A 25,608-nucleotide genomic window follows, 5' to 3' on the forward strand; every position below is an offset into this window, starting at 1 on the left:
TCCTTCCGAATTGACCGATGATTTATTCTGCTACATGGATTACTCCAAGAATTCATGGGTCTGCTCCGATGAATTCATCGGTCGTTTCGAGGCGATCGTACCTCGAGAAATGGTAAGATTTATGAGATTTTTGCTAATTATTGATGCGGATTCTAAAGAGCTTCGAGAATTTCAGAGATTTTTTGTCGTAATTATTATTCAATTAGATTATTCTTTATGAAATTCTCTATCGACGGATTGTTTCCGATTTTCGAAATTTGGCCGAGAACGGTCTCTGGCACACAAAATAGATAGAAATGTCATAAGATGTTGGAAGTTTTTCGTCACTAAAAAGACATTCCAGCCAAAACTAAAAGTCTAATCAAAATGGTTTCTTCACAGAAAATGATCTTCAATCAATTTCGAAGAGACGGATTGATTCCAAATCTTTAAAAATTTGACCAATAATTGCCAAAAATGCTAAAATAGTTAGCCGCGCGCACCAGAGAACACCACAGACAAATCTCGGGCGCGCCACTGCCTTTCCTCTTAAGGGATCACACAAGGAACTTCTAGAGCAATCTCGAAAGAATTCCCAGTTGAAATTCCTGGAGGGCAGTCCCAAAAAACTCCTGGTGCAATATCAAAAGAAAATTCTGGAGGAGACCCAGAAGGACCCTTCCTCCATTCTTTCAGGAACTACTGCCAGGATTGCTTCGCGAATTCTTTCGGGAAACTTGCTTCAAGACTCCTCCGGGTATTCCATCCGGAATTACTACGGGACCTCCCTCCAGGATTCTGATAGAATTCTTAAAGAAGTCAATTCTGAAATTCCCCCCAGATGTTCCTGGCATGAAAAACCTGAAGTTTTTAGTTAGTCCAATTCAAGGTCCAATTTTAATGGCATTACTTCAAGAGTTGCTTACGAAGTTTCCAAATGAGTTTCTTGAGGAATTGGGGGCTTTCCTCGAATAGTTCCTTTCGGGATTCCTGCCTTTTATTCTGGAAGTCCCAGAAAAAAAATCTAAGAAGAAATACTGAATCACTTCCAGGGGGAACTTCTGTAGGGACCCTTAGAAGAATATGGTAAGATGGAGTTTCCCATGGAGTTTCCTGAGAAATTACAGAAGGAGCTTCTAGAGATATTTTGGAATAAATTTCTGGAGAAACTATGGGAGGAATACCTGAAGGAACCCTAAGAAAAATAACTGAGGTAATCCCAGAAGGAACATTAGGTTAGCAACTCTTCGAGGAAACTCACAACCGCGGAAGGAATTCCTAAGGAAATCTCACAACGACTTCCTGTGAAATCTCGGAAAGAGCTCCTGGAGAGATGTCACCGGAAAGTCATAAATCAGCAGGTTTTTCTACAAATTTGTTCCAGGGCTGCTTCTGGAGTTTCTTGTGGGATTCTCAGGGAGTTCCTGATGAGATTCTTCCGGGTGTTTAATGAGGAATTCCTTCAAGAGCTCTTGTCAGGGTTCCTTCCTGAGATTCTTCCAGAGATTTTTTCTGGAATTTCTTAAGAAATACTTTCTGAGATTACTTCAGAAGTTCCTTCAAAATTCCTTCCGAAATTTTTCTGGAAATTGATTCCAAAATTCCTCGTGGAATTTCTTCTAGGATTACCCCTCCTGGGATGCCTTCTAGATTCCTTTCACGCTTTTAGAGATTTCTTCAGGGACTTCCAGGAATTCGATGTTAGATTATCCTAATAGTTTCTTTAGGAATGTCTTCAGAAGTTTTTTTTTTACTTTCAGGTCATATTTCTGGAAGTATGCCTATAAAAATTTCAGAAATTCAGAGGAATCACCCGGGATTCCTCCAGGAGTCCTCTCGGGGATTGCTTCAGAAGTTCTTTCCAAGATTCCTACAGAAACTCGATCCAAAATTCCATCTGGAATTGCTTCCAGAAATTTCATGCGAGACTCCTCCCGCAGTTCCTTCTGAGTTTTTTTTTCAGAAATTCTTTCTGAGATTTTTTTTAATTTTCTGAATTAAAACTAAGAACTAATTTTTCAGACTTTCTGAGATCCTTCTAGGTGCCAAGAACTTGTTTCGGTATTCCTCCAAATACTTCTCCGGGTTTTTGTCCAGAAACTCCTTCCGAGATTCATTCAGTAAATATTTCGGGAAATGCTTCAAGAATTTCGGGTTTTTCTTCTGTCAGGAATCGCTTCTAGAAATTCCTAAGAAACTCCTTCGTGTATTGCTTGGGAAACTTCTCCCGGATATTTCTTCTGGAGTTGTTTTAGAAACTGCTTCCGACATTTCTTCAGGAACTCTTTCCAGGATTTTCTAGGAACCCTTTTTTGGTTTCCTTCAAGAGATCAGAGATCAGAGATTCCTCCAGAAGTTTATTCTGAAATTCTTTCAGTTCACTTGATCGGAAAAATATCTGACTGAATTGATTCAAAGCAGGCGTTGAAAAAAATGTCATCATTCGATTCTTGTCATTCCCACATAAAGGTACTCAACTTGAGAAAGCCTTCATCAAATAGGCCCAAAAATTTGACCAAGATGGAGAGTCTGTTCGAATCATCTAATCGGGATTACGACGAGGATACACGGTAAGAAAAAATAGTGCAACACTTTATGAACATGGGTAGCACTAACTTGCACTAACCTTAGCCGAGTCAACAATGCCGTATTCATCTCCAAGGATCGCGAAGTCTCGGAAGAAAGCGAATCGGAGGACAACGATACGTGCTCGGTTGTGTCCCGGATGACCGAACGGACTCTGAAAGCGTGGGAAGGACTAGCTCTGGAGGATTACGTAACTATTGAACGCAATTCATAGAGTTGATAATTGTTAGATTTTGCATACGGTTTCAGAATTCGGATTCCAGTACCAGTACGACGGTTTGTAAACTAACGCCAAGACGAAAAGAGTACGATCCGGAGGCCTACAACAAGTGGTTGAAGGCCAAAACGTAAGCACGTTGTGTTGTAGGATCTATGAACAATTGACTTGATAATGCTTTCTTATAGTGAAGCTGAGCGCAAACGCAAAGAGCAAGAACAGCGGCGCAAGAAACGAGAAGAAACCAAGAAGAAACTTGCCGAAGAAAAACGAAAGCAGGAAAGCGAAGAAAAGCTCAAACAGTGGATGGAACGGAAAGAGAAAGAAAAGCAAAGAAAGCAGAAAGAAAGTTCCAAGAGCAAAGACGCCAAACCAAGTCAAACGAAGAAAAAATGGATCCCGAACGAGGAAAGTGAATCGACCTTCAGAGCTTGGCAGAATCGGGTGAAGCAACAGGAAGAAGGTAATTTCGGAACAACAATTCAAATTAATTAAGCGGGTTCATCCCTAGCAATGTGTCCTTTTGAATCCCAGAGAGAAAACTGCGTCTGGTGGCCAAACAGCGGATGGAGGAGGAACTCAAACAAGAACGGCAGCAACTGTCGAAGCTATTCTACGACGAATGGTTGAAAACATCTGCCTCCAAGCCGAAGCCAGTGCCACTGAACCAGGGAATCGACAGCCTTCGGGGTTCCATCAGCAAGATGTACATTAATCCCGTCTCGTGGAAGAGCAACATCGATTGAACATGCAAGAATCGGCGGGAGTTGTCTAATGCCCTTCTTTCGACGCGACCTTTAGCGTGGCGCCTTGTACACTGTGCATACACACTGTAGTAGCAATTAGCATTGATTGTGAAAGATAATAAATTTCCTGTTAGTGCGAATGCCGTTTGGCGAATGAAACAACCCCCTTTCTGTATCATTGTGGCCTTGTCTCTCTCTAGCTAGAACTAGGTTGCAGCACAGACTGCACAATTGCAACAATTGAAAATGGGTTTTGTTATCGATTTCGTCATAATTCATTTTGCTTCCTCTCTGTAACCTAATTGTGTTTTTCTGCGCCAGTAGGAGCAACCTGTTGTTTCACCACGGTTTGGCCGGTATGTGGTGCGCCGGGTGCTAATAAACAAGTTCCGTTTATGAGTTCGCGCAAAGGTGAACTCCAGGGACGTGCCCAGGGCAGTGAATCATTCTTATGTGCACAACCATTGACAAAAAGAAAGGAACAACTCCGATGTACTGCTAAGTTGTTGAGACCATAAACATGTAGATGAATATCGCACTTTCATATGTTAAACAAAAATCCATTACATGGCACCAGAAATCATATCGTTTATGTAGCTTTGATGTTTGCGCCGTCTTAAGGATCTATATGGCCGTCACAATGGCTGCCTTGTAATACCGAAAGCACGGATCTCGTCATATAAACAACAAACAGAGCTGAAAAAGCAATGAGTAGCCTTGCTCACTCGTGATAAACATTGAGTAGCATTTTCGTTTTCGGGCGTTTTGTGGATGACGAGATCGGTGCTCTCAAAAATGCGAATCAAAAATGCACCTGAACGCTCTCCCATTTCACCATAACAAATAGCCGCTATCTTGAACTTAGAGCCGCAATTTTGGATTTAAGTCCGCCATCTTGACTATTCTGGTCTTTATTTTTAGACTCCATTTCTTCCCCATACCAGATATACCCATATTGCATGGTTTTAGAGCCCAGAACTCCATTGAACAGCCACCATCTGATCATCATTTTTTGGAGTCCACAATTCGTCCCTATATCAAATAAACCCATATGACACGGATTTAGAGCTTAAAACGCCATTAAACAGCCACCATCTTGAATTTGGAGCCGTCATCTTGGTGTTTGGGCCACCATTTTGCATGTTGCGGTCGCCATTTTTGACTCCAGACATCTTCCCTATACCAAATATACCCATATTAGATGCAGTTAGGGTCTAAAACTGCTTTTAACAGCCACCGTCTTGAATTTAGAGCTGCCATTTTGTATTTTAGACCGCTATCTTGGATATTCAGGTTGCCATTTTTGGACTTCGGACACCTTCCCCATACAAATTATAACCATATTGCATGATTTTAGAGACAAAAACTCCACTAAACAACCGCCATCTTGAATTTGGAGCCGCCATCTTGGATTTTAGACAGCCATACCAAATGTACCCATATTGTATGGTTTTAGGGTCTAAAACTCCTTTAAACAGCCTCCATCTTGAATTTGAAGCCGCCATCTTGAATTTTAGAACGTCATCTTGAATGTTCAGGTCACCATTTTTGGACGCCGGACATCTACCCCATGCAAAAATGTACCCTTATTGCGTGGTTTAGGGCCTAAAACTCCGTTATACAGCCACCATATTGAATTTGGAGCCGCCATCTTGAATTTTAGACCACCATTTTGGATACTCAGATAGCCATTTATGGTCTCCAGACATCTTCTTTATACAAAATATACCCATATTGCATGATTTTAGAACCTAAAACTCCATTAAACAGCCGCCATCTTGAATTGGAGGCACCATCTTGGATTTTTGATCGCCATCTTGAATTTTGAACCGACATCGTAGAATTTTCGGTCTCCTGTGTTAATATCCGCACAAAATTTGTCAACCATGCTGAAGGTTACAAAAATCGCCGCAGTTTGATGTGTCGCATGATGGGGCTTGGTCGGGGACTTGGTTCAGTTTTATATGTGGCCAGTTCTACCGGTGCTGGTCCGGATCACTCAAATGGTCATAACTCCGGAACGCCTGGACCGATCCAGACCATTTTGAATAGCAAACAATGCGGTAAAATTCCGGTTCGATTCGAGCTATAATCCGAAAAATCGGCCAATGGGAAGTGCCTTAAAAGTGAGTGACCTTTTTGTACACAGACATACATACACACATACACACATACAGACATCATCTCAATTCGTCGAACTGAGTTGATTGGTATATGTGACTTGACCCTCCGAGCCTTCTATCGAAAATTCATTTTTTGAGTGAATATATAGCCTTTCAGTACACTTTGGTATACGAGAAAGGCAAAAAATACTGAATTTTCGATAAAGAATACAAACGACTTCAACTACCACACAGTCTGTTAATATACGTAATTTAATTGCTTCCAAAAGTTTATTAATTATTAAGTTCTTATTATTAAGTTCTAGTGCATTGCTGTGTGCATTCAAGATGCAAATATCAAATGCGGGAGCATCAAATGCGGTAAGATTTTCTAACAAGTAACCCGATGTCAGTGGGAGATTTTGAATCCTAGGTAGGCGGTGGTTTTGACTATGGTTGCTAACTTGCCTTTGGTAACACTGTGTTACCGCGTTTGGAGCGCATTTGGGCACCATTTGCATCTTGAACGCACTCAGCAATATATCAGGCCTCTGCAATGCAATGGAACAAAAGATCAAGATAACTCGGTTGGTTTTAAAATTGACATTATATGTGATTAGTACGAGAAATTCACTTTAACCAACGTTAACAATCGTTCAAGTATGTGGAATTGATTAAGGAAGAATTCAGCTGCCAAGAGCTGCCAAAACATTAGCGCCATGATGATGTGTTTATAGCCAAATTGTATGAAAAAAACAACCATTTTGTTCGCATTTTGTTCGAAGAAATCGACAAATAATGAAAATACCATAAATATGACAGAGCTAAATAATGTTTCCTATATACATTCGTTTAGGTTAAAACTAGCAGACTACTATGATTTGGCATTTTTTGCCAAGTATTTTCAAGTCTGGACCACTGTAGAAAACCATGCTTCTAATCGCACCATGCTATGGGTTGAGGGTTCGATTCCTGCTCCGGGCGTTGAAACTTTTTGTGAGAATAGCTTCTTCTCTGTATCCACTGGTGCATGCTCTGTGAGTACCTTGTCTAGTGTTAAGTTTCATTCAGTCTGTACAGCCTCTGGCTGAAGACGATGTCCGTGTTTGTTTTTTAATCCCTCAAGCATTCCTTGTAGAAATATCTGAAGTAATTCCTGTACAAATTTATGAAAAAATTAATTCTCGTTGGAATTCGCGCAGGATATCCTTAAGGACTTCTTGAGGAAATCCTGAGTGTTTTCTTGGAGCAATTAATGAAGAAATCTCTGGAACAATTCTTGTAAGAAGCCTTGTAAGAAAACATGACGGAATTACTGCTGAAGGTAGTTTTAAAAAAATACTTTGAGGAGTAACTTCGTGAAATTGCTTCGGAGATCTTTGGAGTATTTTTTTAAAGAATCCATGAGTTAATTCCTGCAAAAATCCTTGGAGTAATGAATAGAGTGACTGAAGGAGTTTTTGGAAGATTTTTTGAAGGATTTTTTAGAAGATTTTTTGGAAGATTTTTTGGAGGAATTGCCGAGGGATTCTGTGGAGAAATTCATTAAGTAATCGTTGATGGAGGAATTCCTGAAAAAAATCGAGTCTAAGCAATCACTGCAGGAGTTTCTAAAGCAACGTTTAAAAGAATGCTTGGAAGAATACATGAGAAAATTTTAGAAAGAATCCTTGAAGGTGTTCCTAAAGAATTCAATGGAAGTTTTTTTCAAGAAATCTTTTGATTTTTTTAAGAATCCATGAGAATATTTCTGATTGAATCCATGACGAAATTTATGAAGGAATACTAGAGGAAATTCTTGAATGAGAAGGAATACAAAGCAACTTCTGAAGGTATCCTTGGTGGAATTCATAAAGGAATCCTTGGATAAATTTCCAGATTTTTCATTTTTTTTATTTGAGAAATATTTGAGGCAATAATATAAAAAAAATCCTTCGAGACATTCTTGAAAGAATTTATTGAGAAATAAGTTAAATAAAATCGGAATTGATTTTCAATTCCAACTAATTTCCATGACAGATACTAGTTTCATTACGTTTTCTTTTCCAAATACATTGAAAGGAAAGTTTTTTAAAATCATATTTTTGGTAACGGTAATTTTTACTAACATATTTTAACCTCAACTGTAAGGTCGTCTTCAGTGTCTAGTATAAAAAAAAGTAGTCGAGTGTACTTGACTCGACTACTTTTTGCAATTCGTTGCATAATTAACCCTCCTTGTGCATTAGGGTCATTTTTGACGCAAACTGTACACCACGTCAGCGAGCTATTCCCAGCGTGATGTATTAGGGAGGTTAACTATTATGCATCGAGTTGCAACACTTGTACATTTATCCAAAGAGGCTAGCCGAACAATTCATGAGTTCTTTTTTCTTTTTTGAATTTTGAACGCCCTCGAAGGTTTAAGAAACGTTACCTGTGCCATTTTCCAAAATTTATTGCTTTTCCATGTAGTACGAAAAATCTCCTCCTGAACACTATTTTGTACCGTTCTTCTGTTTTTTCGAACAATTCTGTGCCCGCACAAACATCTCTGTGATACTGAGAATACTCCCAGGGATTCAAAAATAATTTTTTCCGCATAATTGAAATTTTCCAGGGTTTTTTTTCAGAAATTTATACTGGGATGTCTTCAGAAAATATTCTAGATATTTCTTTAGAAAATCCTCCAAGAATTTTCCCAGGAATTCCTTTATGTAGAATTTCAAAACATCTATCAAGGAATTATTCGGAAATTCCATTAGACATTCCTGCAAAAAGTTCGTTTTTTTAGAACACCTTCCAGGATTTCTTTACTTTAGTTTATTTAAAAAATCTTGCAGAATATCTTCAGATTTCTTCAGAAATAAATCTAGTGATTCCCTTAGAAAGTCTCTTCCATTGAATCTTTAAGAAATTTTTCCAAGGATTTCTTTAGAAAATCCATAGATTCATTCATAAATTCCTCTAAAGTTTCCAGAAGATTCATCCAGAAACTAAGGACTTAAAAAAATAAGAACTCTTTTATAAATCTTTCCATGGATGTCTCCCGGAATCGTTTCATGGATTCCTTTAGAAAATCTTGCAGTGATTTTTTTTCAGAAAATCTTCCGTGGATTCCTTACGAAAGTTTTCCAGGGATAATATTAAAAAAACATCTATGATTTACCTCCAGTGTTTCGGGAGTTTCCTCAGAAATTTCTCCATGGATTCTTTCATTAGATAATCCTTCAAAAATTTCTCAAAGGATTATTTTAGAAAGCCTTGCAGGATTGCTTCAAAAATTCCTCATCAGGAGGATTTCAGGATTCTTAAGAAAATATTTCAGCGATTACTTTCAAAACATCAAAGAATTATTCTTTCCGAAATTTTGCTCAGAATTCTTACAGCTATTTCTTTCAAAAAATCAAAATTTCAGAAATTTTACAAAGAATTTCTTTAGAACATCTCAAAAAGTTTTCTTTCAGGGATTCCTTAAGATTATCTTTAAGAAATTCATTATTATAATCTTCCTGAGATTCGTGAAAAATCGCCAAAGTTTGAGACAAAACTGGAAGCATTTTCCCATTTTTTGATTTTTGATTTTTTTTACAATAACGGAACCACATTTTCAAAATCGGTTTCCATATACAGTTAGAGAAAGGATATAGGAAAAAATGAAAAACGATTTCCACCAGGAATAAAAATCAGGAGATACCTACCTTGATGCTTTCTTGATTCTTGCATGGAGACCGTTATTTTTTTTATTGAACATTAAAAACCAAAATATGAGAAAATGCAGCCAGTTTCGCCTTAGGAATTCGCTTTTAAATTTCTCCAAGAATTCGTTTATTAAGTTTTCCATGGATTCCTTCTGAAGCTTCGCCTACGAATACCTCGGAAATTCTTCCAGGTTTTTTTTTGTAAATCCTTCTGAAGTTTTCTAAAAGCATTCCTTCATAATTTTCTCCAAGGATATAGAAGTTTTATATTTTTTATTATTAATATTTCCATCCCAAGACTGGTCCATCTCCGCATCCTGAACATCTTTCAAAGATTGTTTCAAAAATTCTTTCAGCCTGCCATTTGTTTTTCAGAAAATATTCCGGTGGTTCCTTTAAGTATTCGTACAGAACTAGAACTAGAATGTAGATTAATTCGGAAATTTCTTCAGGGATTCCATTGGAAATATCAGCATCAATGTCTTCAGGGTTTACATCAGAGATTCATCCAGAGAATTTTAAAAGAAATTCCTCCAGAGATTTCTGCAGATATCCCTACAGGGACTCTTTCAGGAGTTCTAGTAGTGTTCCTCCGTATATTTCCCCAAAAATTCCTCTAGTATTTCCATGGAATTTCTACAGCAATTCCATTTAACAAATTTCAAGAGATTTTTCGGATTTCATCATAAATTGTTATTAAGAAAATTCTCCTGGTACTCTATTGAAGGATATCTCGAGGAACTTTTCGAAAATTTCTAATGTTCTTATTGGAGTTACACCCAGCTTTTCCCAAGAAGGTATCCCAATACCTGCTCAAACTACTGCAAACATTTTCTTGGGAATTTTACTAGAACCAGACTGGAGATTTCCTCAAACATTCCTTCATTAGTAATTGCTCCATGTATTTTTTCTGAAATTTCTTCAGAGATTCCTTCAGAAGCATCTCCAGGAAGTCTTACAACATTTTTCAAATTTCTTCAACACTTCTTCCACGGGTTCCTTTTTTCCATAAAATTCCCACAGGAATAATTTAAAGAAATGCTGATACAATTCACTGAAGAAATTTCTCAGGGAATTCCTCCAGGGATTTCTCCATTTTTTAAAGTCCTTCCAAAAAGTGCACAAAAGATTTCTGGAGGAATTCTTGAACTTCTGAAGAAATTCCTGAAGATCTCTGAAGGCTCTCCAGAAATTTTTGAAAATTTTCTATAAGGATTCCTGGACAATAATCCTTGAATCAATTTTTGATGTAATATCTGGAGGAATTCCCACAATAATCCATGAAGGAATTTCATGTGAAATTTTTGAAGAAAATCTAGAAATGATAAAAAAATACTCCTGGAGGGATTTCTGGGAAATTTGTGATGGAATTTATGGACCAGTTGCTTAGGGCTTGTCCGTAAGCTGCGTAGACCATGCGTTGTGTCAGTCCAAAGCCTACGCTCCATACAAATTTTGAAAATTGTGTATGTGCTTACAACAAGATGGGAGGGGGGTTTGAGATGGCGAAAAAGGTCCACGTTGTTTATGAAAGCACCGTAGGAAATCCTTGAAGAGATTTCTACAGGACATTTTTTCTTCTACTGTGTGACACATATCACCTCGAAGAGTTTCTGAAGAAATCCCTGAAAAAACTCCTGGAGATACCTTAAGAGAATGCTTCGAAAAATTTCTTTAACAATTTCCCAAGATATGAGAGCAAATCCTTTTGAAAGTTTTGAAAACCAATGTTCCGGAGGAATTCTTCAAAGTATCTCTGCGGAAAGTTCAGAAGAAAAATATTTTGTGTAGGAATCTGTAAAGAAATATCAGGAAAGAACTGAAACACCCTCTGCAGGTACTCCTAAAATCATTTATTGAAAAATTCTTGGAGAAGTACCAAGGAACAAAGCACTGGAAAAACTCTTGAAGGCTCGCGGAGTAAAATGTCTGAAAGAATTCCTGAAGAAAGATCTGGATAAATACCAAAAATATATATTTTGAAGCAGTCCTTGTCCTCGGTATACCTGGAGAAACTTTTGGAAAAATCGCTGGAGGAACTTCTATAAGAATCTTTTGAGAATTTTCTAGAGGAATTTCTGGAGAAATACCTGAGGAAAACTCTGGAGTTATTGTTATTGGTGGTCCCCAGGATAATATGTGGAAGAATAGTCGAAAGAACCTCCGGAGGAATTCCAACAAAAATTTCTGAAAGAATTCCCAGAAAAAAAAATTGAATGCATCTATGGAGGAATTCCTGCTAGAATCTCTGGAGAGATCTGCGAAGTAATTCTTATAGAAATCTCTGAAAGCATTCCTGCTACAATTTCTAGATGTAATCCTGCAAAAAAAACTGTTAGGAAATTTCTGCCAGAAAGTGTTTTTTTCGTGTGGCTTTTCAGTCAAGCGTTAAATCAAGACAAGAGCTACTTGTTTAATTCCGACGTTTTGGTCATTTGACTCGGCTTTCTTCAGGGGATATAAACGCTAGGCTGGGAATTTCCAAGTTTAAACCACTTAAGCAACTGCCAAAACAGTTGATTCTACAGTCGATCATTCTTCAAAAATCTGCCAAAAAGGATTTTTTTTATTAATCTCTAGAAGTACACCTGGAGCAATTCCTTGGGAAACTCCCGGAGGAATCCCAAAAATAATTTAGTGAGAAATATCTACGCTGGAGGATTTTTTTTAAATCCCTGAAAGAATTTCTTCAGAAATTTTTAGAGAAATACATGCACGCATTTGTAAAGTAATCTGTGAAAAACACCGCTAGCCATGATGGTCTCCAATAGCGGAAGGTCCGAAAGAGCTTGAAACTATTGAGAAATCATCATGTCTACAGGTCGTAAGCCCTGATAAAGTGTGGAACGTTTTGATGGCTGTGATCCCTGACCATCATGTCAAAAACCCAAGTGACCATACTGTTAGGGTGTAGGGGTTGCATGTGTGAGGCGCATATATTGACAGGCATTGCTATGGACCGTTAGCGCTAAGTAGGGTCGGGAATGGATCTACGATTGCTGAATTATACTGAAAAAGTCGTGATTCAGCAGTGTGGCACCGCTTTCCGCTTTTGTTCGGCCTCGGTGGTTTGTGTGGGGTGGTGCGTGTCGGTGTGTGTGTGATTTGTGCGTGCGGTGCATACGGTTTCAGTAGGGAGGTTACTTGGGTAGTGTGGGATAACTGGGTTTGGGACTGAGGGGTTCGTCGTTGATAAGGTCGACATCATTGAGTTCTCAGTGTTGGCGGTTGTATTGGTGACGATTTCTTCAGCCTTAAGATCTCATTTATACCACGCACAGATTTTTGGGAAGAGGGAGTACTTTGTAATGCAAGAGAGGGATTTAAACTCTGCGTTACGGGTTGGGCGAGGTCATGCAGATAGACTCAACCCAGGTGACCGTGCGGCTCGGACAGTGATGCATGAATGAGTGCGGTGTGGGTGAGGTGCGCTGCCCTGTGGGTGCAGTTGAGTCCGGGTTGGAGTGGAAAGAGACCCTTCTCTACTCTATGTCGGTTTCGGTTGTACGGGCGTGGTAGTGTTTGTCTTATTTGTGCCGTGTTGTGCGTGATTTGCGGCTCGAGCTGCGTGGTTACTTGGGAAGTATTGTGCTCTGTAATCTAGATTTTGGTTTTAAGGTGAAGCTAAGGCTGGGCTGTGCCTCGGATTTGTTGGGCGCAGGTCGGGAGAGCTGGTGGCAGTTTGTGCTGGGGGGTTTACTCGATTGGTTATTCACTGATGGTGGCCAGTCGATCGACTTATCGGCGCTGCCTGTCATTTGGTTCTTGGGGTTTGTGCTCTCGAGGTTCGGGGCGTTGCTTCGTTGTATCTTCGCTTTAATACTAATATTCCTTGTTTGATTTAACTGACTGTTTTTTACAGGCGTTTAACTCATTCTATTTCATAGATTGCCAAATTTAAGGGTAATGGTTCAATAGGGTGTTAGCTATCAGAGTGGATTAGAACGAGTTGGCGCCTACAATACACCAACACTGACACACACACTCCAATACTTACACGCACACATGCACCTACAACTAGCTGTAAAAGACCAGTGGGCGGGACAATGGTGCCTACCCAACAGTTGTAGGTGGGGTGTTTGGCTTAGCTACATGACTTGGTCCGGCAAGCCCATAAACATCAATTGGTAGACGTATTGCCTAGTGAAAAGATAACGCAGATGGGCGAAAGCCAGGGGATGCGTTGATAATAGCAGAATAGCAGAATAGCATTTGTAAAGTAATCTGTGAAAGAATTTCTTAAAAATCCCTGAAAGAATTCTCGGAGGAATACCTGAAGAAATTTCTTAAGATACCTATGAACTAATTCCAAATACAATACTTTAAAATTTATTTTTGAGCAACTCCTGAAGAAAATCCAAGAAAAATTTCTGGTAAAATTCTTAAAAGCAATAGGCTCTATCGGCATTCACAAAACACGACAAAATGGCAGATTTCGACTCGAAATATTTCAATATGAATGAGATTTTGGCCATGCGTTGGATTTCGTAAATCATCTACTTTTTTAGACGTATTTTAGACGCAAAAGGGGATTGATGCGATCAAATTCAAATTTTCATATACAACGTTGATCCATACTTCTGTACAATTACGCCTCAGGAATCTAAAATGGTGTGATTTGACGAAATCCCTATAGTTTTGTCAAGATTTTGTTCTTTTACGCATATAAATTGCTTGCATCGATTTTGTTCATCTTCGTAATTTCAGCTGCTGGTAATCTGGTCAGAGACTTTTTTCTTGCTGATCGTTTACTTATCTGATTATCGAAATTTTTTAATGATTTGATGTTTCACATGCATGAGTTTAGTTCACTTTTATATTTGGCCACTTCCGGCGGGACACCCGGAACCGGTTCCGGAACATTACCGGTTCAGATATGTTATAATGTGGATTTATTGGCAATCATCGGTTCCAAATAACTGAAACAGCTTGTTTAGCGTGACGCGTTTCGACTTACTATTCTTCGGTTAACATCAAACGCTTTCAGCTAGATTCAGCCTTTCAACTTCGCCAGCTTTATAAAGAAGCGGTTCAGATAGGGTATGAAACTATTTTCCTGGTTATCGAAAAAGCCGCTGTTTGATTTGTCGCATGCCTGGGTTTGGTTCACTTTTTTACTTGGACACTTCCGGCGGGACACCTGGAACCGGTTCCGGAACACAACCAGTTCAGATATGGTCTGAAACTATTTTCCTACTTACCTGGTTATCTAAAAAACAGCTATTTGATGTGTCGCATGTATGAGTTTAGTTCACTTTTATATTTGGCCACTTCTGGTGGGACACCTGGAACCGGTTCCGGAACATTACCGCTTCAGATATGGTCTGAAACTATTTCGCTGCTTACCGTTTAGCAGGTTAGCGAAAATGCCGGGGTTTGATGTGTCGCATTCATGGGTTTGTAACATTTTCATATCTGGCTCTTTCCTGGGGTACCGGTCCGGAACACCTAAATGGCCATAACTCCGGAACGGCTGGACCGATCCGAACCATTTTCAAAAGGAAACAATGAGACCAGATTCCGCCTCGAATCATCGGTCATTAAAATCGGTTGACGTTTACTGCCAAATAGTGACGTGAGTTTATTTTTGAACACACACAGACATTACCTCGAGCTGAGTTGATTGGTATATGTGACTTGACCCTCCGGGCCTTCTATCAAAAAGTCATTTTTGGAGTGAACAAATAGCCTTTCCAGTACACTTGGTGTACGAGAAAGGCAAAACATTATTTTGTAGGATTGAAATGATGTCTTCGAAGATGTTTTAGGATATATGAGGGACTTAAAAAAAATACACTGAGAGTAATTTTTATCACGGATCAACGTTAGATGTCATATAATTTAAATTTTACAAAAACCTCACCCTTCGATTTTTTAAAATTATTTTTCTGTTGTAAGCTGACATCCAGCCTCAAAATTTGCCAAGTTGCCCAGGATGGTCTATTTTTCGCGAGTTTTCCTTTTTTCATCGATTTTCAATTTTCTTCCTTTACTGAAGACATTTCCGAATAGATAAGAGTATCTTCATGTCTGTCACCACGGCACACAAATAAAACATGCAAAATATATGAGAAACCTCAAACGCTTCTACGCCTATGATGGCCTCCGTCTGGGGAAACCGAAAGCGGTCACGGCAATAAACTTACAGGTTAAAGGTTCCTTCACGAGCGCGCCCGTGAAAAATGAAGACCAATGTAAAGTTACTACTTTTTACGAGTCACGCTATAAATATACTTGGAATCGTGCAAATGGGATGATTTATTTTGTCCGTAACTGCATGTAGTACCTCGATCCCTCTCGTTTCAATGACAATGGACGATTGGCCATTAGCACACACTGCGCTGCTAGAGCAAACGATTGACCAAACAAGGTTACTAAGTGGCCGATTTTTTTTAACTCTTCGATTAAGCACCGTGGATAATCCCACGGATCTCGTCCGTATTCAACAATGCCGTAACGTAATTGACAATCGTAAATTTTCGGCGGCCAGGTCGGCCATCCTCGTGACCAGAAGAAGCGAATGCAATTCCGGAAAAAAGCTCTATGTGCTTCAACCAAAGTGTTGAGGGCACGTTGAATGTGGAGTAGGTAAAGATTGGAAGGATATGCATGAGGAAAAAAACCGATTGCAAATTGGTTGGGCCAATCCGGCAATTTACAGCGAGTGTGTCGTCCGTCCGGTAGTCACCACCATTCTAGTGGTTGTCATTTATTTTCATCCTCCTCGACTGGATTTTGTAGGTAGGTACGTCCGCCCAGTTCAGTTGTTTATTACCACCACCGAGTAGGTCGGTACTTGAATCAGATTACACATTTTTATTTTTACAATCCGACCGACGACCGCTTGTTGATAGCTGGACGGCCCATTAAGTATGTTAAAAAGTACAGACAGTGCCTAAATCTAAAAAAATATTTAATAAAAAATAATCTGTCTGTATTCCAGTGTATGACTAGCTATTAAGAAATCTCTGTTTTGGCCTATTAAACGCTTAGAGGCTATATATATTCAATTTTCAAAGGAGTATTGTATTAACCTTCCGAAGGTGTTCAAAAAAAGTTACGTTTAAGGTGTTCGGGTCATATTGGCCCGGATTTGGCATAACGATTTCACAGTCATTTTTCAATAAAATAATAAAGTTTTTGTGCTCAAAATTATCGTTAGGGCTTAAATTTTGTGGATCCGGCTCAAAACTAAGGTTCGGTTGGATGTGGCCACTACACTATGGGACGGCTTCATACAAAGAGGTGGCCAAAAATATTTATTTTTGGTGTTGCCGATTTTTTTGATAGTATTCTAGTAAGATTAGCATAACATTAGTCAAACTTATGTTTTTTGATCACATCTGGAAGGTGTAACTAGTATTTAAACCAGTTTGGAGCTACTTATTGCTGAACAATAAACTTAAACGTGTTTGTTTTTATTTTTTGGGACAGTTCAAATGCAAATCGAAACTAGAATAAGATTGACATGCATAAGATAAAATAGGAGAGGTGGATAATTTGTTAATATGTTTCTATTATTTTACTGAACACATATCAACATCATTAACTAAGTTGATGATTTGTCTCCATTTTTTATCTGCAGGAATGAATATACTACTAAATAAAACATCATTTTCACTGATAAATTTTATTAATTAATTGTCTTTTGAAACTTAATCAAATTCACAAGCAATTTCTAATCATTTTTCTGTTCAGGTGACATCATTCCATATAAATTTTTGGGTATTGTAAACATTTTAGATTCACTTTCACGATTTTTGAGAATATGGCTAATTAAATTCACCATTTTTGAATCGTAATGTTCATATGCATTTTTTCTCGTGACTAAAAGACCCTTTCTATAGTGTCCATATTACCGCTAAACATACCATAGTTTTCAAGTTCCAAATAAGCGTCGCGCCAATCGTTGTTGTATTTTTCAAAGCATTTTTTGCGTGAGCCTTTTGCTATGTATTGTAAAAAATTGTGCAACCCCGATCAAAAAGGCATAACAAAATTATAACCGATTAAGTTATTTATTTCAAAGATTTTTCATAACAGAATGAGTTATAAAATTCGCCGGTTAGGTGTTAAAATAACAAAAAATATAACTGAAATTGCTCTAGTCATAACATAATTATAACAGGACTTGATACAATTATAACAAGCTTATAACAAAATGAGATATAAAATATCAATCAAATTATATCACATGTTATAAAGCAGTTATAAATATATTGGGTAAAAATTAAGCAGTGTAAAAATTAAATCATTTTTGGGTAATCAATTTTTAGAGTGAAATTTTATTTTTAGTAAAAAGTTACTGGCATCAAAAAACTTCTCCACATAGTATACATAAAACCCAGGGATTCGAACCTACGACGGCTAGAACCTAGAACAGGAGCTCGTCGTTTTTACCAGTGAGGCCATCACAGCACTTGAAGTGAGGGGCGATATATGCTGAAATGGTTCTTCATATTGGTAGCACCTCTATAAATAGACTCGCTGATCCAACATACCGGAGAGGGAAAGTATGACGTCATCATACCCAGTTATGACGTCAACATGCACGTTACTGCAGCCCATTTAGTTCCTCAGCTTCAATGTCGTGTGCGCTTGTTGTGCACTAGAGCCAGCGTTCACTACATCGGAGCTGGAGCCCACATCGCTGTACCTACGCGAATGGACGTCACACGAAACTGTTCCTAATACAGTTGATAGCAATTATATCTTCGTGTTATTAACTAAGTTGAACAGATAACTAGTGACTTTCAAATAGTGAAAAGTGTGGAAATAAGCACTAGTTGCGCCAGCGTTTATTTAAATGTTTAAAGCGTTTGTTACGCATGTTTTATTCCATTATTATTTCACGATATGCCTTCTGCAAAGTTGTTCAGTAGTATTATGGCGCTTAAGTGGTAAATGTTTCGGTAGGAATATCCACCGCAAAATCTTGCAGGAATATTCCCTTGGAGGAACTTATGAATGAATTTTTAAAAGGATAGAAAAAAGCATTTCCATAATGAGTCATTGGAGTAATTGTCGATAAAATAAGTAAAGAAACCTTTCGATAAATACTTGAAGTAATTTGTTTTCGAACACAGAGCGTTTAGGACATCCAAAGGAACATCAAAACACTTCGTTTTGCTTTTGAACTAAATATTTTATTAACTCTAATAAAACAACTACACTTCATTTGGTAGTACATAACTATTTCGATCGGCAGATATGCATACACAGATTATCTATGCGGAAAAAAGTTGTAGTTAATTGTCGTGATATTCACAACTGAGACTAAGTGACCACATACTAAGAAATTTCGAAGACATTGGAATTGGATTGAAAAGTTTAACTTAATAACTAGAACTTAATTAATTACTGAGATCCTTCAGAATTTCTCATGGATTTTCCCTGATGGAGAATCCTTTAAGGAATTTGTGATGCATAGGCTGAAGTAAATTGCTAAGAATGTCCTAAAGAATCTCTCTTTTGGATTCTCTGAAGAAATTCTCAAGGGACGAAATGTATGTTGGATTTTAAACTTAAGATAAACCTTGCGGGAAATCCTTATCACGAATGATCTGTATAGTGTACTGAATTCATATTAGTAGTTTAAGTTGAGAGCTCCGACAGATCAAAGGTGACGTAATCTGGTCGGTGAAATATAATTGGTGAATTGAAATGTGTTTTCGTGTTCCATGATTAGAGATGATGGTTCATAGGAGTGGTTTACTTGGGATCTCAACATGTATATGAACGAATCTTCACGGTGCTCCATTTACCGTTATTATAAAATAAAATATACCATCAAAACCTGAAACGCCATTCTCTTTATTTATCTATCCTACACCTCTGGGCAAATTTTTAAAATCATCGTTGGGCGAAATTTTGAGTTACGCCCTTTTAAAGGGCCTAACCTCTAAAAAATCGTGTTTTCTATAGAATAACACCACATTTCATAACAGAATCATGAATTAAAGGCATAAATAACAAAAATTATCATGAATAATATTGAAATTTGGTAGTATGCATCCATATAAATATTAGTGGAGTGAATTTTCTTTCAAAATTGGTCATTTCGTCAATATACGGTAGGTGTTCGTAGGGCCTATAAAAAAACAAACATTTCATCGGTGTAACAATTCAATTAAAAGTATATTGTATTGTGATTCCATATGTCTATAGATGTTCATATTACTCTCAGTCAAGGCGATAGTATTCACATGCATCCAGCACCAACATTTCAAAAGGACGTAACTGATCTTCAACACAATATCTTCTCTCATAGCTGTAGATCATATCTCATCTTTCCCAGGACATCAACAACCAGTATCGGAAAGAATTGCATTTTCCCCGTCCAGTAGTGGTTGTACATACATTGCGTCGGAGTGATAAAGGTTTGGTTTCAGCAAGCAGTTTCGCCTTTTTGAAATGTTAGGCTGACACAAATTTCGATTTTCTCTAATGTCACCCCCCCCCCTCGGAATTTTTTTGTCGGAATTCGGCATTTTGAGGGGGGACACAAATAAATTATTTAGGAAATTTAAAAATTTTAAAGTGAAATTAGAGTCGTCGAAAAAATTTCTTTATAAATCCGATGAGTTTGTCGATTTTGCCTATGTGTTTGGGTAATTTTTCATGAAATACGTTTATTATTTATCATCCCCCCCCCTTGTCGAGTCAACGAGCAAAGTGACAAAAGAAGAAAATGAGATTTGTTCCGGCCTTATTGAGTTTAAATAAGGACGAAAGTAATATGATCAATTTATCTTCATCGACCCTCTCTTCTGCAAATTAAAGTGACAAGATGCAAATTCGAACGATTTTTTCACACTTAGACGCACTTAGACTAACGATTTTTGACCAAAAAGTGTAACCATACGCACCATGAAAAATGCACGATTGTGATACACAGTGCGAACGTAGTGCCGTTGTAGGTCGTTGAAGACGCGACTGCTCGAGGCGCAATAATTTCTTTCGATTTTTTTTCATTTCTACGTTTTGTCTTCTCAGCCGCAGCATTTCAACAGGGCGTAACAACTTTCCAAAACAACACCTATTTTCAAAGCTGTGGCATGGCACTTCTAAACGAAAAGAATGTTCCACTTTTGATGGCTTACATTAGAGGAGTGACATGCAATCCACATCCATAAAAGAAGGTGCCGTATCAAAAAGCAGTTACGCCCTTCTGAAATGCTGAAGCTGATGAAGACAAAACGTACAAATGAAAAGAAATACAAACGGTCGTATAAAAGTAAATTCAGAAGGGACAAAAGGTCTTACCTACATATTTTGAAAGAAGAAAAAAATTTCACCCTGCAAATTATGCTTTATTATTTGTTGCCTGTTCCGACTTTTTGTCTTTTGGCCTTTCCATATTTTAGTTTTCTATTCTTATAATTTAAGATACACATGGCACACAGACAAATATTTTTGTTTAATTTATGGTTGCCCGTATTTTTGACTATTGTTTTGAAAGCAGATTTGCTGTATTGAGAGAGTACGCTCTTAATATATCGGTGCTAACATTTCAAAAAGGTGAAACTGCTTGACAAAACCAAATCATTATCTCTCCGATGCAATGTACAACCACTACTGGACGGAGAAAATGCAATTCTTTCCGATAGTGGTTGTTGGTGTCCTGGGAAAGATAAGATACGATCCACAGCTATGGGAGAAGATATTGTGTTGAAGATCAGTTACGTCCTTTTGAAATGTTGGTGCTGTATGCATGTGAATACTATCGCCATGACTGAGAGTAATATGAACATCTATAGACATATGGAATCACAATACAATATACTTTTAATTGAATTGTTACACCGATGAAATGTTTGTTTTCTATAGGCCCTACGAACACCCACCGTATATTGACGTAATGACCAATTTTGATAAAAAATTCATTCCACTAATATTTATATGGATGCATACTACCAAATTTCAATATTATTCATGATAATTTTTGTTATTTATGCCTTTAATTCATGATTCTGTTATGAAATGTGGTGTTATTCTCTAGAAAACAGATTTTTTAGAGGTTAGGCCCTTTAAAAGGGCGTAACTCAAAATTTCGCCCAACGATGATTTTAAAAATTTGCCCAGAGGTGTAGGATAGATAAATAAAGAGAATGGCGTTTCAGGTTTTGATGGTATATTTTATTTTATAATAACGGTAAATGGAGCACCGTGATCTTCCAACAAATCCTTGGGGCAAAGTTCTTTGAAGAATTCAAAAAGGAGGTCATGGAAAAAGTCATGGAGGAATTGTTGAAGAATTCCTTAGAGGATTACCCGGAAGAATACGTGGAGGAATTTCATACGGATTTTTTTGCAGAAATTCCTGGAGGAAACCTTTGAAAATTTTGCTAAAAATCTCTAGAGGAATTCCTTGGGGGAATTACCGTAGGAATATTTAGAGTAATTTTTTGTAGGAATCATCGGAAGCCTTTCTTAAGAAATCCTTGGAGAAGTAGCTGAAGAATTCTCCAACCACAATTTCTAGAGGAACTCTAGGGGAAATCTATTTAAGAACTTTTGGAGAAATATTTGAATATTTGACTGGACAATCGTCAGTAAGAATTCACGTAGGAATCGTTGAGAAAACTCTCGGAGAGATCTCTGGAAGAACTTCTTGTGAGCTCCCTAGAAGACCTACAAGAGAAACACTTTTAATATCTCTAGAAATATTCCCTGAAAGTTCTCCGTAGCCATCCATAATAAATATTCAACCTGTAAGACATGTACAAAATCCTGTAAACAAATGTAAACCCCCCAGCTCAATTACATATAACATTTTCCATTTGAGAGCCAAGGACTTCTCGACAACTTCGCTGATGAGTGATGATCCGAACTTTCTAGGACAGCAGAATAATGAGATTTAACATATCAAATAGCTCGTAGTAGTGAAATTGTGCATACAATTTTACACCATTCGAGAATTTCAAGAATCATGAACAACTTTGCTGAACATACGAACTGTGCAGGTTATCTGGGTCATGATAAGAAACTTTTAAAATTACCCAATATCATCACGTAATGGTTGAGTTGCTTACCTCACTTTCCACCTTCCGAAGTCATAAGCTTGCTGTACAAATTTGATGAAGACATGAGCTTTTTTGGTAGTTCATATAATAAAAGATATCAACAATTGTGTATTTTCTAAACACAATGGCGCCATACAGCGGTTAATTTTCGCACTAAACATTACCAAAAAATATTGATTAGTTACACATTGCATTTTAAAAATTATTACTGAGTTTGTTATAATGCTGATGTAATGATGATCAAATCACATATTTATTTTTATTGAAACTGACTTTGTTAGAACCTTGATATAATACAAACTAGTTTTCGTGCCGATTCCAGCAAATATATCTAAATATAACAAACCTTGATATAGATATCAACCGTTGATATAATTATGTTATGTTTTTGTTATGATTTTCTGATCGGGACGTACTTCAACTTTCGAAGATGTCGTCCTTCTTTAGCAAGATCAAAATTATATGTTGCCTTCATATATTCAAATGCTTTTGTTGCATTGACTATTTAAGATTTTTTAGATCTAAAATAACACCACAGACAAACAGACATCTCATTCCACTCAGTTCCCATCGTTTCCCCTTTTAACGGATTATTAAAATATTCTGTAGTTCGCAAATCGCCCGCTCATAGCACTCGCATCGTTTTTGCTCCTGTTTGACATTTGCTCGCTACCGCTATCTACTCAGTGGTTTTGCGAATCACAGCGTAATTAGCATTGGGCGATTATGTTTCCGTGACGATGATTTTAATCGCATTTTGTTCCAAGTAATAAGTCTGTTTGTCTGTGGTAACACGATGCTTTTATGTTCCATATTACAACAAACAATTATTTTCAGATTTGTTTTCGTTTAATTAACCACTGTGCGATATTCACATTGCTAGCGTTTGGGTTGAAAACAAACTTATGATTTGAAAATATTGTCCTCGTCTTCTAAATACAAGTCGGTAATTTTTAGTAAAATAAATATATAAGTTGTGGTGTTTCTTTCCCCGTTGGTAAATATGAATTGAAAATATAAACAAGAATTTCGTGAACAAAAGAAGCATTTCAGTTCAGATGGGTTGATACAGTTTCTTTATGGAACTATAATTGTCGGACAGATTTTACCCATTTTCAACACAAAAATAATTAAGTGTGTAACATTTTTAAGAATTAATTTGACAATTAACAGTTCCACCTTTGAAGCACTGTTTAATTAGTGCGTTTTTTATATGTGTTCGCATAATCAATCATCGTAATTAACAAAAAAAATAATCAATTTTTCGGTCTTGTGTGTGTGTGTGTGTGTGTGAGTGTGTGTGTGTGTGTGTGTGTGTGTGTGTGTGTATGTGTGTGTGTGTATGTGTGTATGTGTGTGTGTGTGTATGTGTGTTACAAAAAAAGTCACGCAAATGAAAGCTACTACATCGTAGTAGAACGCTATTGAATTTTTTTTCGACGTTTCGTTACCGAGATATCTTTCGAAGAGTACTTATGAGTCATACATCTAAACTTTATAAGATTTTTGGCCAAGTGTATCATAATAAATATCCCAGCTGTTTGTCAACCGATTTGGGTTCTCTTGGCACCAAATGAAAGCTACTGCATCCTAGTAGATCGCCCAGAAATTTTATTTCGATTGGACATTTGGTTACAGAGATATCCTTCGAAGAGTACTTAGGGTTTATACAACTAAACTTTTTGAGATTTTTACCAAGTGTATCATAATAAATATCTCAGCCGTCTGTCAACCGATTTCGGTTCTCCTGGCACTAAATGAAAGCTATAACATTCTAGTATAACCCTATACAATTTCATTAGGATTGGACATTTGGTTACCGAGATATGTTTCAAAGAGTACTTGGGAGTAATACATGTTAACTTTTTGAGAGATTTTTGACTAAGGGTACCATAATAAATATCTCAGCCATCTGTCAACCGATTTGGGTTCTCTTAGCATCAAATGAAAGCTGCAATATCCTTGTAAAAGGCCCTGAAATTTTATTTCGATTCGACATTTGATTACTGAGATATCTTACGAAGAGTATTTCAATAAATTCTTTTTTTATTTTATTATTACCGTCTACCCTCGTTGGTTTGACCTCATCTAATCTAAACACTTTTTAATTTGACCCACTCTAATTTGCACATCGTTCAAACTAAAAATGGTTCAAACGTCATTCTGCTCATGGAACGTGAGAATAGTTTCTTCCCCGTTTCTACTGGTGCATGCTCCGTTGTCCGTTGCCTAATGTTAAGTTTAAAACAGTCTGTACAGCCGAAAGCTGAAGACGTTGTCCGTGTCTTTTTTTTTCAAAAAGGGTCACCACCAGAGTGTTTTACGATGTCCACAGGGTTACTAGAAGTTCAAATTAAAAAATGAACCCCGTTGGTTTGCATGAGGTGTCGTTCAAACCAACGGGGGTAGACGGTATATTCACTTGTTATCTTGCATGAGTTTTTGACCATTATATGGGAAATTCTTTTTCAATAAATAATGCTGACCTTATATAAAGTGTGTACAAGTGTATAGCAGGTTATTGTTTTCAACAAAATTATAAATAACAAATTACAAATAAACAGGAATTCTATGAAAACTAACAATATGTTTAATAAAAGCTTTGAATTTATATATTGTGGGATAAATGCAAGAACCGGACAGCCAAAATAACTAGCTAATGCCAAAACTGATTAACTTAGTAGATATATCATTTTTGTCCTTTCTACACCATAACCATGAATATCAAGTACTTCGAAGCTAATTTAATCGACTGATTAAGAGATATTAGACAAAGTGTATCTCGCTGATTTTCTTATCCATTTGTTAATCGATTCAAGATCTTTTGGCAGTTAACAAAAGATACAATATTCCAGAATAAGTAAGCTATTTTTAAAAAATTTCATACAAGATTCTAGAAGGTGTCTGGCATTTCTGGTAGTTTAGTCTATGGTCCATGATGCTATTTTGAAAACCAATCCACTAGATGCCAAATCCACAATAATTTCTAGAACTTTTGGCCGACCACACGAAATAAATATGTTAAAGTGTAAGAAGGGTTCTGTTCACCATAGGTGGATTAAATCGGGTTTTTACTAATTTCAATTAACCGTGTAACCCCAACAACACACCCATTTTGAAGTTCAACCAATAACATTTCCAACGGTGGATTAAATTCCAAAATTAAACCGGGTTTTCACTGAGAAAATGGCACTTGTTTAAAATGCATTTTTTCTAAAATTTTCACTATTTTTCTAAGTCTGTTATCTGTGGCGCAATGAGTTTCCATCACAG

At 37.3% G+C, this 25,608-nt stretch overlaps 2 protein-coding genes across 3 annotated transcripts in view; both read left to right on the forward strand.

Annotated features, from left to right (window-relative positions):
- LOC109407578 (sodium-dependent serotonin transporter) overlaps positions 1-25,608 on the forward strand; it is a 144,877-nt gene that overhangs the window by 37,903 nt on the left and 81,366 nt on the right. The gene's annotated exons all lie outside the window — the stretch shown is intronic.
- Positions 2,415-3,690, forward strand: LOC109425839 (coiled-coil domain-containing protein 34). The gene is made up of 5 exons (XM_019701210.3): positions 2,415-2,549; positions 2,611-2,755; positions 2,815-2,912; positions 2,971-3,245; positions 3,317-3,690. Exons 1-5 carry the CDS (start codon positions 2,500-2,502, stop codon positions 3,526-3,528), a joined length of 780 nt encoding a protein of 259 aa, XP_019556755.2. The 5' UTR covers positions 2,415-2,499; the 3' UTR covers positions 3,529-3,690.

This window comes from Aedes albopictus, chromosome 3, assembly GCF_035046485.1.
Source record: "Aedes albopictus strain Foshan chromosome 3, AalbF5, whole genome shotgun sequence".
In the NCBI taxonomy this organism is placed as follows: domain Eukaryota; kingdom Metazoa; phylum Arthropoda; class Insecta; order Diptera; family Culicidae; genus Aedes; species Aedes albopictus.

What these genes read in the sequence shown, in the direction of transcription:
- LOC109425839 (XM_019701210.3), top strand. Translation starts at nt 2,500, where the DNA reads ATGGAGAGTCTGTTCGAATCATCTAATCGGGATTACGACGAGGATACA. An exon ending in GATTACGACGAGGATACACG is followed by an intron (nt 2,550 to 2,610) that starts GTAAGAAAAAAT and finishes CACTAACCTTAG; the next exon opens with CCGAGTCAACAATGCCGTAT. An exon ending in AAGTGGTTGAAGGCCAAAAC is followed by an intron (nt 2,913 to 2,970) that starts GTAAGCACGTTG and finishes GCTTTCTTATAG; the next exon opens with TGAAGCTGAGCGCAAACGCA.